This window comes from Cyprinus carpio, chromosome A15 (genome assembly GCF_018340385.1).
Source record: "Cyprinus carpio isolate SPL01 chromosome A15, ASM1834038v1, whole genome shotgun sequence".
Classification (NCBI taxonomy): Eukaryota; Metazoa; Chordata; class Actinopteri; order Cypriniformes; family Cyprinidae; genus Cyprinus; species Cyprinus carpio.
This window is the reverse complement of record NC_056586.1, coordinates 4,151,128-4,163,715: the sequence shown is the minus strand read 5'-3', so window position 1 is coordinate 4,163,715 and position 12,588 is coordinate 4,151,128. Positions and strand designations below refer to the sequence as shown.

Here is a 12,588-nt window from a genome sequence, read left to right as displayed (position 1 = left end):
TAATTCCAGACCATTCCAAAAATGAGCATGGAACTGGAATGAATGAATGTGTATGAATGAAAACTGAATCTTGTGCTTGTGTGTTTGAAGGATAAGGATCCAGGCTCTGAATAGTCTGGGAGCAGGACCCTTTAGTCACACCTTTAAACTGAAGACCAAGCCACTGCCACCCCTCCCTCCACGTCTGGAGTGCACCGCCTCCAGTCATCAGACCCTCAGGCTCAAGTGGGGTGATGGCCCGGCCAAGGCCCAACCCACTGATTCCCTACAGTACCATCTCCAAATGGAGGATAAAAATGGGAGGTTTGTAGATGCATTGTTTGTGCTTTGCAGTATATTTTAACACTGTGTCTTAACCAGGCATGACAGAAGATTAAAACTATTTTCTCTGTATTTTCTCTGTATTTTCTCTGTTTTTTAAATACTTTTGTTGCATTAAGTTAATCAAAAGTGACTTTTAAGCAAACACTTATAATGTTCCATAAGATTTGTATTTTTTTTAAAAAAAATAGTTTTCTGAATTTTGTTTATATAAGAAACCTGAATAGTGGTTTCCACAAAAAATATTAAGCATTGCATCTGTTTTAAACATTTATAATAATAAATGTTTCTTGAGCAGCAAATCAGCCTATTAGAATTTTTTTCTGAACGATCATGTGACACTGAAGTCCGGAGTCTTGCTGCTGATAATTCAGCTTTGCAATCACTGGAATAAATTACATTTTAAATATATTAAAATAGAAAACAGTTATTTTAAATTGTAATACTATTTCACAATATTACCGTTTTTTGATCAAATAAATGCAGCTTTGGTGAGCACGAGAGCAAAAAAAAACATTTAAAAAATCATACCAACCCCAAACTTTTGAAAGGTGGTATAGTACAAAAATGCAGTTTGCAAGGGATGTGTTCAACTTTATAAATGATTCAAATTAGAATTATTTTTAAATTTGTATTTATTATCCATTCATTCGAAACTCACTCAGATTTTGTGTGCGTCTGCCTTCAACTGTTATAAGTTTTTAATATTGTGGATTTTGTGACTTTATAGAGGTCAACTCTATAACGTTATCTCTGTCTCTCTTTTTTGTCGCTTCCTGAGTTTATATCCTTGTATAAAGGACCCTGTCACACTCACAAAGTGCAGAGGCTAAATGAGTCTACCTCATATGTATTCCGCATCCAGGCCTTTAACGAGGCGGGCGAGGGGCCCTTCTCCACTGTTTACACCTTCACCACCCCCCTCTCCCCACCTGCACCCCTAAAAGGTACAGCATCTCAACTGCAGCAGCCATTCACTTGCCCCATAAACTTTCATTGATTCATTTAATTTGTTGAATTATCAGTCTTCAGTGTCACATGATCCTTCAGACATCAGTCTATGCTGATTTGCTTCTAATGAAACATTACTTATTATTATTATTATTAATGATGAAAACAGTTGTGATGCTTAATATTTATATGGAAACCATGATGTATGTTTTTTCAGGATACTTTGATAGGAAGTTCAAAAGACAGCACATTATCTGAAATTGATTTTTTTGTAACTTTAAAAATGCCTTTGTCACTTTTGATCAATTTATTGCAAAAGAAAAAAAGCCTACTCATCCCACGTTTTTGAACGGTAGCTTATGTATGATTTAAAATAGAAATGATGTTTATACATCATGGAAGTATGGTAGTAAAATGCTAAAATGAAAACAGGCCTCATTGTATTTTTTTATTTTAAACAGATGTGCTTGACTTGTATTATAAGGGAGCTAATTTATGTGCATAAATAACAATAATTGTGCAGCTCTGTTTATTGGCATATTACAGTTGGTGTTACATTTAATAATCAGTCGTACACTCAAATAATTTTAAATGTATGCATTTTGACAACAACATCCTAAAACACACATTTAATGTTTTGCAACTTGACCTTAAGGATTTGTGCATGCAAGTTTAGTTCAGTTTGTTCTCGTCATCTCTTCATCTGTCTGTGTCTGTCTTCAGCTCCTCGTGTGGAGCGTGTGGACGAGTCGTGTGAGGTGAGCTGGGAGACACTGCCACCTATGAAGGGAGATCCAGTCATCTACTGTTTGCAAAGCATGCAGGGAAATTCTGAGTTCAAACAGGTACCTACACCACACTATATCATCTGCATATACGAGTTTCAGTAAAAAAAAAAAAACAGCTCACCAAACACCAAAAACCATCAATTTCAACCTCAGTGAAGCATCTTAATTGAAATATTTCCATTCACCATGAGGCAAATGTGTCTCAAATGTAGGTTTGCGCTTGTAAGCTCATTACACAGAGGTCACGGCTCTCAGCAGGTGCACTCAGCAGACAGCAGGTGTTGGGTTCAGCAGTTTAGTTGAATATTATTATAGCATAATGGCAATCCAGTGGTCATTACTTGAAAGGCTTAGTGACAGTTATTACACTTAATGTTAGAGCCAAATCAAATCTATCCTCTCACATTTGTGCTGTGATTGTGCATGTTCTTTATTCTGACAACATGTTGTGACAATGGCCTTCATAACTTTTGTTTTTCAAGACCTCCATAAATGTTAAGAAGCATCAAAGTACAAAATAAAATAAGTAGGGATGGTGCTTAAAATGAAAATACGCATAAGCTCATTATATATTCATCCCCTTGTGAATATATGTTGTTCCAAACCAGTCTTCTAAGGTCATATGATAGCTTTGTTTGAGAAACAGACCGTAAATACAAATCTCAGTTGCACTGAATTTAAAACATTTAGACTTATGATTGATTGTGAAGTGCATTGGGAGCTTTTGCATTGAGTACATTTAGGTCAAACTTGCCTCAAAATTAGGTAACACTGTATTTTGCTGTTACTGTCCTTGTTAAATAGCCAGAAACTCGCTGCACCTTGAAAAAAAAGTCCAAAATAAGGACTGGAAAATCCAAACAGACAAACATTCAAAAAGAAGCCTGTACGCAATAAAAAAAAAAAAAAATACGAAACATTCAACGTAAGATAAAAACCACTACTATAATAAAAAAAAGCAGCAAACATTTCGGTCATGTGACCCTTCGCAGTGCCTGGTTACAATACTTAACAAGAGCCTTGTTACACGTTACATGTTCCTTCCGCTGTAGAAGACTAAATATGCAGTAAATTATGCATAATTATATTCAACTAACCCAAAACCAAACCCTAATCCTGTAGCAAGTATATGTAATTAAGAAATATTACTCGGTACTTAATTGTGTAACCATACTGTAACAATGTTACCTTAAACTAAAGTGTTACCCAAACTTGTGGCACAATATTTAAATGCATAATGTACAAAAACAGATGAGATTTGATTACTTATTTTTATTTATTTATTTATTGGGTCTCACAAAATATATTGCTTCAGAAGACTTTGAATGCTACTTTTATGGTACATTTATTAAAAAAACAAAAAACAAACAAAAAAAAAACTACTTGAACACTCTGCAAAACATCTCCTGGTCTCATCACAAAAAAAACCTCACTAATATGGATTCGGAAAGACATGAGGAATAAACAATGACTATGACAGAAATTTCATTTTAAACGTTGGTCCTAAGGGTCCCACTGGAGAGCCAGGTAAGAACATCACCCAGCTGTCTGTAGCTGCAGTGTTGAATTCCTAATAGTGATTGTCACTAAATATATTATCGCTGCACTGTATGTCAGACGGGACCCGGCAGAACTGTTTGATTTAACTTAAAACCACTCTACCGTGATCACCTCTGATTGACAGTAGATATGAGGATAATGGAAGGGTAAAGCAGTCTCACTGGCTCTGAATCATCACCCCTGCTGAGAGACACTGTAGGAGACTCTAGGCATGACGGGAGGCTTGTGTATTTGTTTATGCAGCCCACACACACATGTGGGACTTCATATTCATATTCTCATGTTCTTCAGATAATATTTCTCTGCCTAAACATTTGCATCCTTAAAATAGACTTCCTCAACTTCTTTCATTTTAGTATAGTATCTCTATGAAATTAATGAATTGCTGAATATTGTTCTACATAAATTATAGTGTTTTCTGATCTATTACAAAACTATAAAATTTTAGGTCTAATCAAACAATGATTATGTTTTTAACTAGAATTGGGCCCAAAATGTGCAAAACAATATTTCTATTAGATACGCTATTAAATTAATCCATTGACAGAATGACAGTGAAATAAAGACATTTAGGTTTTCCAAAAAAAAAATAGATTTTAGATAAATACTTTTTTTAAAAATTTGTTCATTAGACAATCTTCAAAAAGTTTCATGGTTTCCACAAAAATATTAAGTAGAACAACTGTTTTCAATATTGATAATAATAAGAAATGTTTCTTGAGCCCCAAATAAGCATATTAGAATGATTTCTAAAGGATTGTGTGACACTGAAATAATGGCTCCTGAAAACTCAGCTTTCGATTACAGAAATAAATTACATTTTTGTAATATATATATATATATATATATAGATATATATAAACATTTTACATTGTAATAATATTTCACAATATTACCTTTTTTGTATTTATGATCAAATAAATGCAGCCACAAGAGACTGAAAAAAAAAATCTTGCTGCAAACAATAGTGCATATTTATATAATACTGCAATATATTTGTTTAGATTTAATTGAATTAAATATTTAATTGTCGTCTCTAATCCTTTCAGATCTACAAGGGCTCAGCCACTTCCTATCAGCTCCCTAACCTGAGCTCATCCACAGAGTACCGATTTCGCGTCTGTGCCATCCGGCAGTGCCAGGATGCCCCCGAAATCATCGGGCCCTACAGCTCCACTGTCATCCTGCTCCCACCTCGTGTCGACACCCCCGGGGTCTCTGGTGCCACAGGGTCCAAAGCAGCCGAGGCCCAGAAGCCAAAACGCAGCCTGACAGACGAACAGTTTTCTTTTCTCATCATCGCCCTCTTGGCCGTGACCTCCATCCTCATCGCAGTCGCCATTCAGTACTTTGTGATCGAATGAGCCTCGGCCCCGCATTAAATCGTCAAAACAAGTTATTGTTTGTTGATGTTTGTTTTTCTTTCTTTATTTTTCGTTCCGGCATCAGCGTCGAGGAAGGATTGAGAAAAGGAAGTTGTAGAATCACTTCACCCGATCTATTGTTCTATCTTTCCACTCCCTGCTGTCCCTTCCGCGCATGCTGTCGAAAGAACGTCGGACTCGGAGGGCGATTTATTGAAGGATCAGCAATGAAGCTTACCGCTCGTCGCATACTCATCGTACCACTTCATTTATTTGTGTAGCTTTAGTCTTTGTTATTTATATGTAAAATTTCAGTTGTAAACTGTTGAGTGTAAGTTTCGTTCAAAGCTAGCTCGGTGGTTGCGTCGCTCACCGGTTTGCTATCTTGGGCCTGGGACTTGAGGGCCAGTGACTACGCCGTCGACGAGGGGGTACGGGCGAGCAGAAGACCCGCGGGGGGTTCTGAGCGAAGTCTACGAGTCCACAACTTAAAAAAGGGGAGGCGAGACAGATACCGCTCAAATTAGCGAACGTTGATTTAGCACTTTCCTCAGAACTTTTTTGATGTTCAGAATGTGTAAAGGATGCAAAAATAACTAGAGAAATGTTAGTATATTTTTGTACAGTATGATACGAGGACCTGAAATTCTGGCTTAGTACGGGGGAGTAAGACTATGAATACCAAACTAACTCAGCTTAATAGTTATTTTTACTATCATGTACGTATACTGTAGCTTGTTTTTACAATCAAGCAGCTGCTTTGCTCCAAAATATTGTCGTTCAGCACAAACAATGTATGCTTCTCGGAAACCTTTCCTTCAGTCGTTACCTTTGCACCTTAGTGAGAAGAGAAAAAAAAAACAACAACTTATCGAATGCGTCTTGATCTTGTGATGCGTTTTATGGAACTTATTCTCCAGTTTTGCAAGTCCTCAATGTGTTTTGGCTGTTTTTAAAAATGTAGTATCACAAAATTCATTCTTGAAATGGTTTATTCAGCCAATAATCATGATTTCCAAAAGTCATATTATTTTCTTAATTTCTCAATTTTTTTTTTTTATTTTTTTTTTAGGTTTAGAAACCAAATTATCACATTGTGTTAACCTTTACTTTTAGCAATATTACTTATTGATGTAATCTTGAGAGTATTGAATATAGGACTAAATATTAATTTTTCAGATATCTTTTTTCTTGTTTAAATCACACATTTAAACTTTATTTTTATATGGAAATAAAACCTTTAAGTTAATTCTGTCCAGCAGAGAAATTAAGAAAAATGCAAGAAATGAAATGCAAACAGCAGTAATGAATTGTGTTAATCCTACATGTACTTCCTGTGAAACAAAATTTTTGCCTTTTTCTCTGTGTGTTAAAGTCTTGTGACTGTCAGCGCTGTGACGGCAGCATGATGGTCTGGTCGTAGGGTTTGTGTTGTGCTTTGGTTATGGGCATATGAGTGCTGTCAACAACTGTTAACAACTACAGGTACCTTGCAAGAAGTCTTGGATGAAAATGAATTACATGAATTGGTCTAATAGATATACTGCAGATGTCTTCTGTTTATCATTGAAGGGAAAAAAAAATCTCAAATTCCTATTTTTGATAGTGATAAAATGTAATTTGCAAAGTGTGCCATCTCCCCACCATGGTAGGCGTTTGGTTCTTGGGAGTAAGAAAAACTACAAAAAATCAATAAAATATGCACAAAAAATGAGACCATTTTTATGTAATTTTAATGTTTGCAGTTACCTCATACACCCGCATTCCAAAAAAATGTGATATACATACTATCAGACATATCACTTTAAAATGTTCGTTATCAGATAGGAAATGTATAATCATATATATCTAAAGTGTGTCTGTATAGTCATGATATCTACAGACGGATCCATGCACAATAAAAGATTTATAATTCTTAGTTGTCGTCTTTTACTGCATCTTGCCATATATGTAGATTCATAACACTATGGTAATGTTTTTGTATGTACAGTGGTGTGAAAAATTGTTGGCCCCCTTCCCGATTTCTTATTTTTTTGCATGTTTGTCACACTTTAATGTTTCAGATCATCAAACAAATTTAAATATTTGTAAAAGATAACACAAGTGACACCACCATGTAGTTTTTGAATGAAGGTTTTTATTATTAAAGGAAAACAAAATCCAAAACTACATGGCCCTGTGTGAAAAAGTGTTTGCCCCCTAAACCTAATATTGGTTGGGCCACCCTTAGCAACAACTGCAAAAACGTGATGTTATACTTGCAATGAGTTGTCTGTTACAGCGCTGTGGAGGAATTTTGGTCCAATCTATGCAGAGTTGTCGTAATTCAGCCACATTGGAGGGTTTTCGAGCATGAACGTCTTTTTAAGGTCTAAGGTCATGCCACAGCATCTCAATAGGATTCGGGTCAGGACTTTGACTAGGCCACTCCAAAGTCTTCATTTTGTTTTTCTTCAGCCATTTAGAGGTGGACTTGCTGGTGTGTTTTAGAGCATTGTCCTGCTACTTCACTTTGTCAGGCAGGTCCAATTTAAGAGATTTCTTGATTGCGAACAGGTGTGGATGTAATCAGGAATGGATGTGGCTACAGAGATTGAACTCAAGTGTGATAAACCACAGTTTTAACAGGGGGGCAAACATTTCTTCACACAGGGCCATGTAGTTTCGGATGATAATAAAAACCTTCATTTAAAAAACTGCATGTTGTATTTACTTGTGTTATCTTTGACTAATATTTAAATTTGTTTGATGATCTGAAACATTAAAGTGTGACAAACATGCAAAAAAAAAAAAGAAATCAGGAAGGGGGGCCAACACTTTTTCACAACCCTGTATATGGACATATTTTTGCAGTCAAGAATTACTGGTTTATTGGTTTTTACATTTCTACCTCAGAAGAAAATCTAATTAAAGAATTTTATCCAATTAATGTAATTCCTAAGACACTGAATGTAAAACCTAGTGTATTTAGTCGAAATTCCGTTAAAAGTTTCAATGAAACTGGTTTTTCAGTGAAACTGGTAAAAACATGTTTTCAGATTTAGTGTTGATAGTCAGAGATCCAGACTTCCTGACTAGACTGTGCACAAACCAAAAACTCCTCCTGCCTGGTTAAATTTCATCTACAAAAAGCAAGCCACCAGGGTCATTGGGTTGGAGTGATGACTCCAGACAGATTGTCTATTAAATTAGATTATTCTTCAGCACCTGAATCAAGTGTTAAAGCGTATTTCTCTGTAATGTTTCATAACAGTTTTGAAGTGAACACGATGCACCTGGCACACCAGGAGCTTCTTTTGTGCATCCAACATACTGTATGAATTAAGATTGTGTTAGACATTGCCAATGTTAATATTAACTGTTCGTAAGAAAAAGGAAAAATGCACAGTTAGGTCATACCTCTTATTCAGTATATCTTTTGAACTGAAAAAACAAACAAACAAACACATGCTTGTTGAAATTTAAGCAAGTATTTCTATACTAGACTTTTTGAGATATGCTTGGGTCACAGCTCGCATGTTTCTTTATTAATTTGTCAGGTTTTAAATTTAGATATATATTTGCTTTAGTAATTCTGTTTGTTTTGACATGTCTATATACAGGTTTAAGTTTTTAAATATTTAATTTTATTTCAAGTAACAGTTTCCTATGTTTTAGTTAATTCTAACCTAGCCCTGCTTTTTTAATTATAATTCTGAGAGAATTCCTAATATGATTTTGATTTAAAGATTGCAAGCTCAATATTTTAACCAAGTTATTTCATTGGATAAAATTTAATAAATACTGATATGCAAAAATGTAATTCATATTAGTAGACAGTCAAGGTTTGAGAGCTGTTCATTTAAATGCACACATTGAAAGCCAAAGCCCCACCTCTCACCTCTTTCCCTATCTGTCTACTGTCTCCACCTCTTGTGATCTCACTATTTAATTAAGAACTGGACTAAGTGATATTCTGCATGCACACAGTCGGCAGTAGAGGCAGATACAACGCCGTCTTGTCTTTTTCATCTCCTGGTCAAACGCACCACCTCTTTGGTTCCACCTTTCCTGATGCTGAAACGGACTTTCAGCGAAGGAGTCACATTAGAGATCTTCTTTCTCAACTTCTTTTAAAGGTCTTTTGTACACTTACCACAATCTCTTAGACCTTATCAAGAGGCACCTGCAGACTAGCATCAATATGGAGGACCAACATTGCGGAGACTCTCTCTTCCCAACCTCCACCCTCATTCCTGTCACCACCATTTGCATCCTCCTCTTCATCGTTGGCATAGCTGGCAACACCATGACCATCCTCATTATCAACCGCTTCAAGGACATGAAGACCACCACCAACCTGTATCTCTCCAGCATGGCCATCTCAGACCTGATCATCTTCCTCAGCCTCCCCTTTGACCTCTACCGCCTCTGGAAGTATGTACCCTGGGTCTTTGGGGAGCTGGTGTGCCGTCTATCACACTACACCAATGAAGGATGCACCAATGCCACCATTCTTCACATCACAGTGCTCAGCATGGAGCGTTACCTGGCCATCTGCTTCCCTTTCAAAGCCAAGGCTGCTATCACCAAGAGAAGGGTCAAGTATGTCATTTTGGCTTTGTGGGGCTTCGCCCTACTGTCTGCTGCACCAGTGTTCTTCCTGATGGGCGTGGAGTATGAGAACGAGACGATGCCTGACCCGGGCACTCGGCAGTGCAAGCACACGCGCTATGCAATCGAATCAGGGCTGCTGCACACCACTATCTGGGTATCGACTGCCTACTTCTTCTGCCCCATGTTTTGCCTGCTCTTTCTGTATGGATCAATCGGTCGAAAGTTGTGGAAGAGTCGTCATGAGCTTCATGGGCCCAATGCAGCAGCCAGACAGAAGGTTAACAGGCAGACCGTCAAGATTCTGGGTGAGTGGGTCTTGGGAAGTGTTAAGGCTGGAATACACTACATGACATTTAACATCAGAACTGATTTTGAAGCACTAGGCATCATACATTTGCAGACTTTGAATATGGTTACAGAGAAAAACTGGGCATCATACATTAAACCAGGGGTGTCCAGTTCTGTTCGGGGCCACTGTCCTGCAAAGTTTATCTCCAACCCCAATTAAACAAACTTGAACAAGCTAATTAAGGCTTTACTAGGCACAATAAAAACGTCCGGGCAGGTGTGCTGAGGCAAGCTGGAGGATAGTGGCCCTCCAGGACCGAGTTGGGACACCCCTGCACTAAACGAATGAGAATCACACAAAAGACTTTCAAGTCATTCTAAACTCATAAAACCTGTGCAGAAACAAACATTGTTGCTAGGAAGCTGCATGACAAATGAAAACAACATGTTCTTAAATCTGCTCACAATATCAGATCAGTTACAACATTGTCCATTTTTCCAAATTTAAAGTGACATATTGCCTTATCTAAATTATTTCAAGTAGAAACATTTTTTTTAATGTAAATCACAGGCGTCAAATTGTGAGAGAAGTAGTTGACAGATCTTGCAAATGTAACATCTTGTCTATTCATCAGTCATGTTCATTTATGTTTGATTAGCAAATGTGGCTGTTTTGTTTATTAGAAGCCTTCATAAATCAGTCAGACAAATCTCATTCTTCTATTAACCCCATGTCCTGTCCCCCTTTCTTCTCCTAGCTGTTGTTGTGTTAGTTTTTGCCATCTGCTGGCTGCCTTACCACATCGGTCGGTTCCTCTTCACACACGTGGATGATTACCACTCCGCCCGCCTCAGTCAGAACTTCAACGTGGCCTCCATGGTGCTCTTCTACCTGAGCGCCTCAATTAACCCTGTCCTCTACAACCTCATGTCCAACAAGTACCGCTCTGCTGTCAAACGCCTCTTCCTGTTGCCTCACAGGTGCCAACACAGACCCAACCGGAGACATATCTCGACCTGTGATGACATCACCATGTGCACAGAAATGTTCAGTGGGGTGAAAGAGACTATGATGACAGAGGAGGGCTTACAGTAACATCATCCTGGCTAAAGAGGAGCACAGGAACCTGGGAGAAGTGAAGAAGTTGTGAGCTTATTAGATTAGAACTGGAATAATTGGTGTGACGGAAATGAAAAATGAGATTGGAACTGACACACATTATGAGTGGAAACAGCTTGTGACAGTGACTGTGCCGGGGGAAATGACTCATGAAGGGTTTCACGTGAATGCATTATATCACAGTTATTACACTGTAATGATTGATCACTGTAGTGATAATCATGTTGTCTATATCAATAACATAAAATAGGTTTTACATATAACTACTTAATCAATGGAAATATTGTGACTAGAATGATTAGATTTTGACATTTGTTATTTGTATTATATGTACTTGTGTTAAATGATTCTGTTTTGCTCTGTTGGATGCCATTTGCTTTGCACATACTCTTATCAATTATAGTATTAATACAGTATGTGCATTGTACTGAAATAATGAAAAAAAACTATATAATATTGGTATAATAGTATTGTGTAATCATAATATAGTGTATTATGTATTATTTATATTATCATGTAATCATAATATAGTGTATTATAGGCTAATCATTAAATAATATAATATTATTTTATAGATGGAAAGTAGTTTATGTTTTAAGTAGTTGGTCTGTGGCTTTTGAAACTACATTGAAACTAAGATATTGAATGATAATTTTTCAGCAGTAATCTAAATGCAAAAAGGAACATAAAAAACTGTTAGACACTATAAATAGTGTTAACCCTGTGTTTCATTTGTTGTGCTGTTTAAATTTTTTTCTCTATTTTTTTTATTTATTTAAATCTTTTTGTGATTTTATATTTTTATTTAATTTATGTATTTACTTGTTTGTGTTGTTTTTTTTTGTAGTTTTTTGTAAGTGTAGCTCAAAGTTACATCCTTTATTTTAAGCCTTACAAAAGATTAAAATGTAATTTTAATTCAGAAATTTAAAAGAATGTATTGAAAAGATATGTATTGAAATCATTTTTGCATGAATTGCATTAGTAATTTTGACGACCTCCACTGTTTTCAAGAAATTAGCTGAACAATAGCAGTGCATTTCCAGCGGGGGAGCCACTATCTATGAATTATGGAATCTTATTTGTAGTTTAGGTCTTTTAGATTTATTAAAATTTTTATTTCTAAAATTGTTCAATATTTAAATGTTGTTCAGTATTTTAACTTGCATGCTGTAAGTATATATCTATCAGTCTGTGAGAACAGTATTCAAATAGTCCAGGTGTTTTACTGCCTGCATGTATTTTAATGACACAATACTGTGTAAACTGGTGTTAGATCATTTATACAGGTTTTTTTTCCCACATGACTGAAGTATCTGGTTAAATGTCAGGAAAGAAGGGTCACAGAAAGCATTGAGACATTATTTCCTCCGTCAGACAACCATGCACTATTATCAGGACTCAGCCTCTTTGTGTTCCCTTTTGGCCAGCCTCTTGACAGAGAGCTTGTTTGCTCTAAACTAATCTCAAACTCCACAGGACATGATCTCCCTCAGCTGTGGCCATGTTTATAAATAAAGGGGTCTTTATCACAACATAGCCTCGAAAGAAAAGGAACTCTGGATTTGGGTCACCTTGTAATTGAACTGGCCACTCAATC

General features: G+C 36.5%; 2 protein-coding genes across 4 annotated transcripts in view; both read left to right on the top strand.

The window, feature by feature from the left end:
• The window catches only part of LOC109051825 (fibronectin type-III domain-containing protein 3a-like), a 71,867-nt gene extending 66,662 nt beyond the window's left edge, over window positions 1-5,205 (top strand). For all 3 annotated transcript variants that reach the window (XM_042770804.1, XM_042770805.1, XM_042770803.1), the window contains 4 exons: window positions 91-304; window positions 1,103-1,268; window positions 1,996-2,117; window positions 4,670-5,205. In XM_042770804.1, coding sequence (XP_042626738.1) covers window positions 91-304; window positions 1,103-1,268; window positions 1,996-2,117; window positions 4,670-4,984 — 817 coding nt within the window. In that variant the 3' untranslated portion in view covers window positions 4,985-5,205. The remainder of the gene's footprint in view (window positions 1-90; window positions 305-1,102; window positions 1,269-1,995; window positions 2,118-4,669) is intronic.
• A 3,431-nt stretch (window positions 5,206-8,636) lies between these two features.
• On the top strand, window positions 8,637-11,417 carry LOC109074676 (growth hormone secretagogue receptor type 1-like). Its single transcript, XM_042770802.1, has one exon. The coding sequence runs from the start codon at window positions 9,168-9,170 to the stop codon at window positions 10,086-10,088; it is 921 nt and encodes a 306-aa protein (XP_042626736.1). The 5' UTR covers window positions 8,637-9,167; the 3' UTR covers window positions 10,089-11,417.
• Window positions 11,418-12,588: the final 1,171 nt, after the last annotated feature.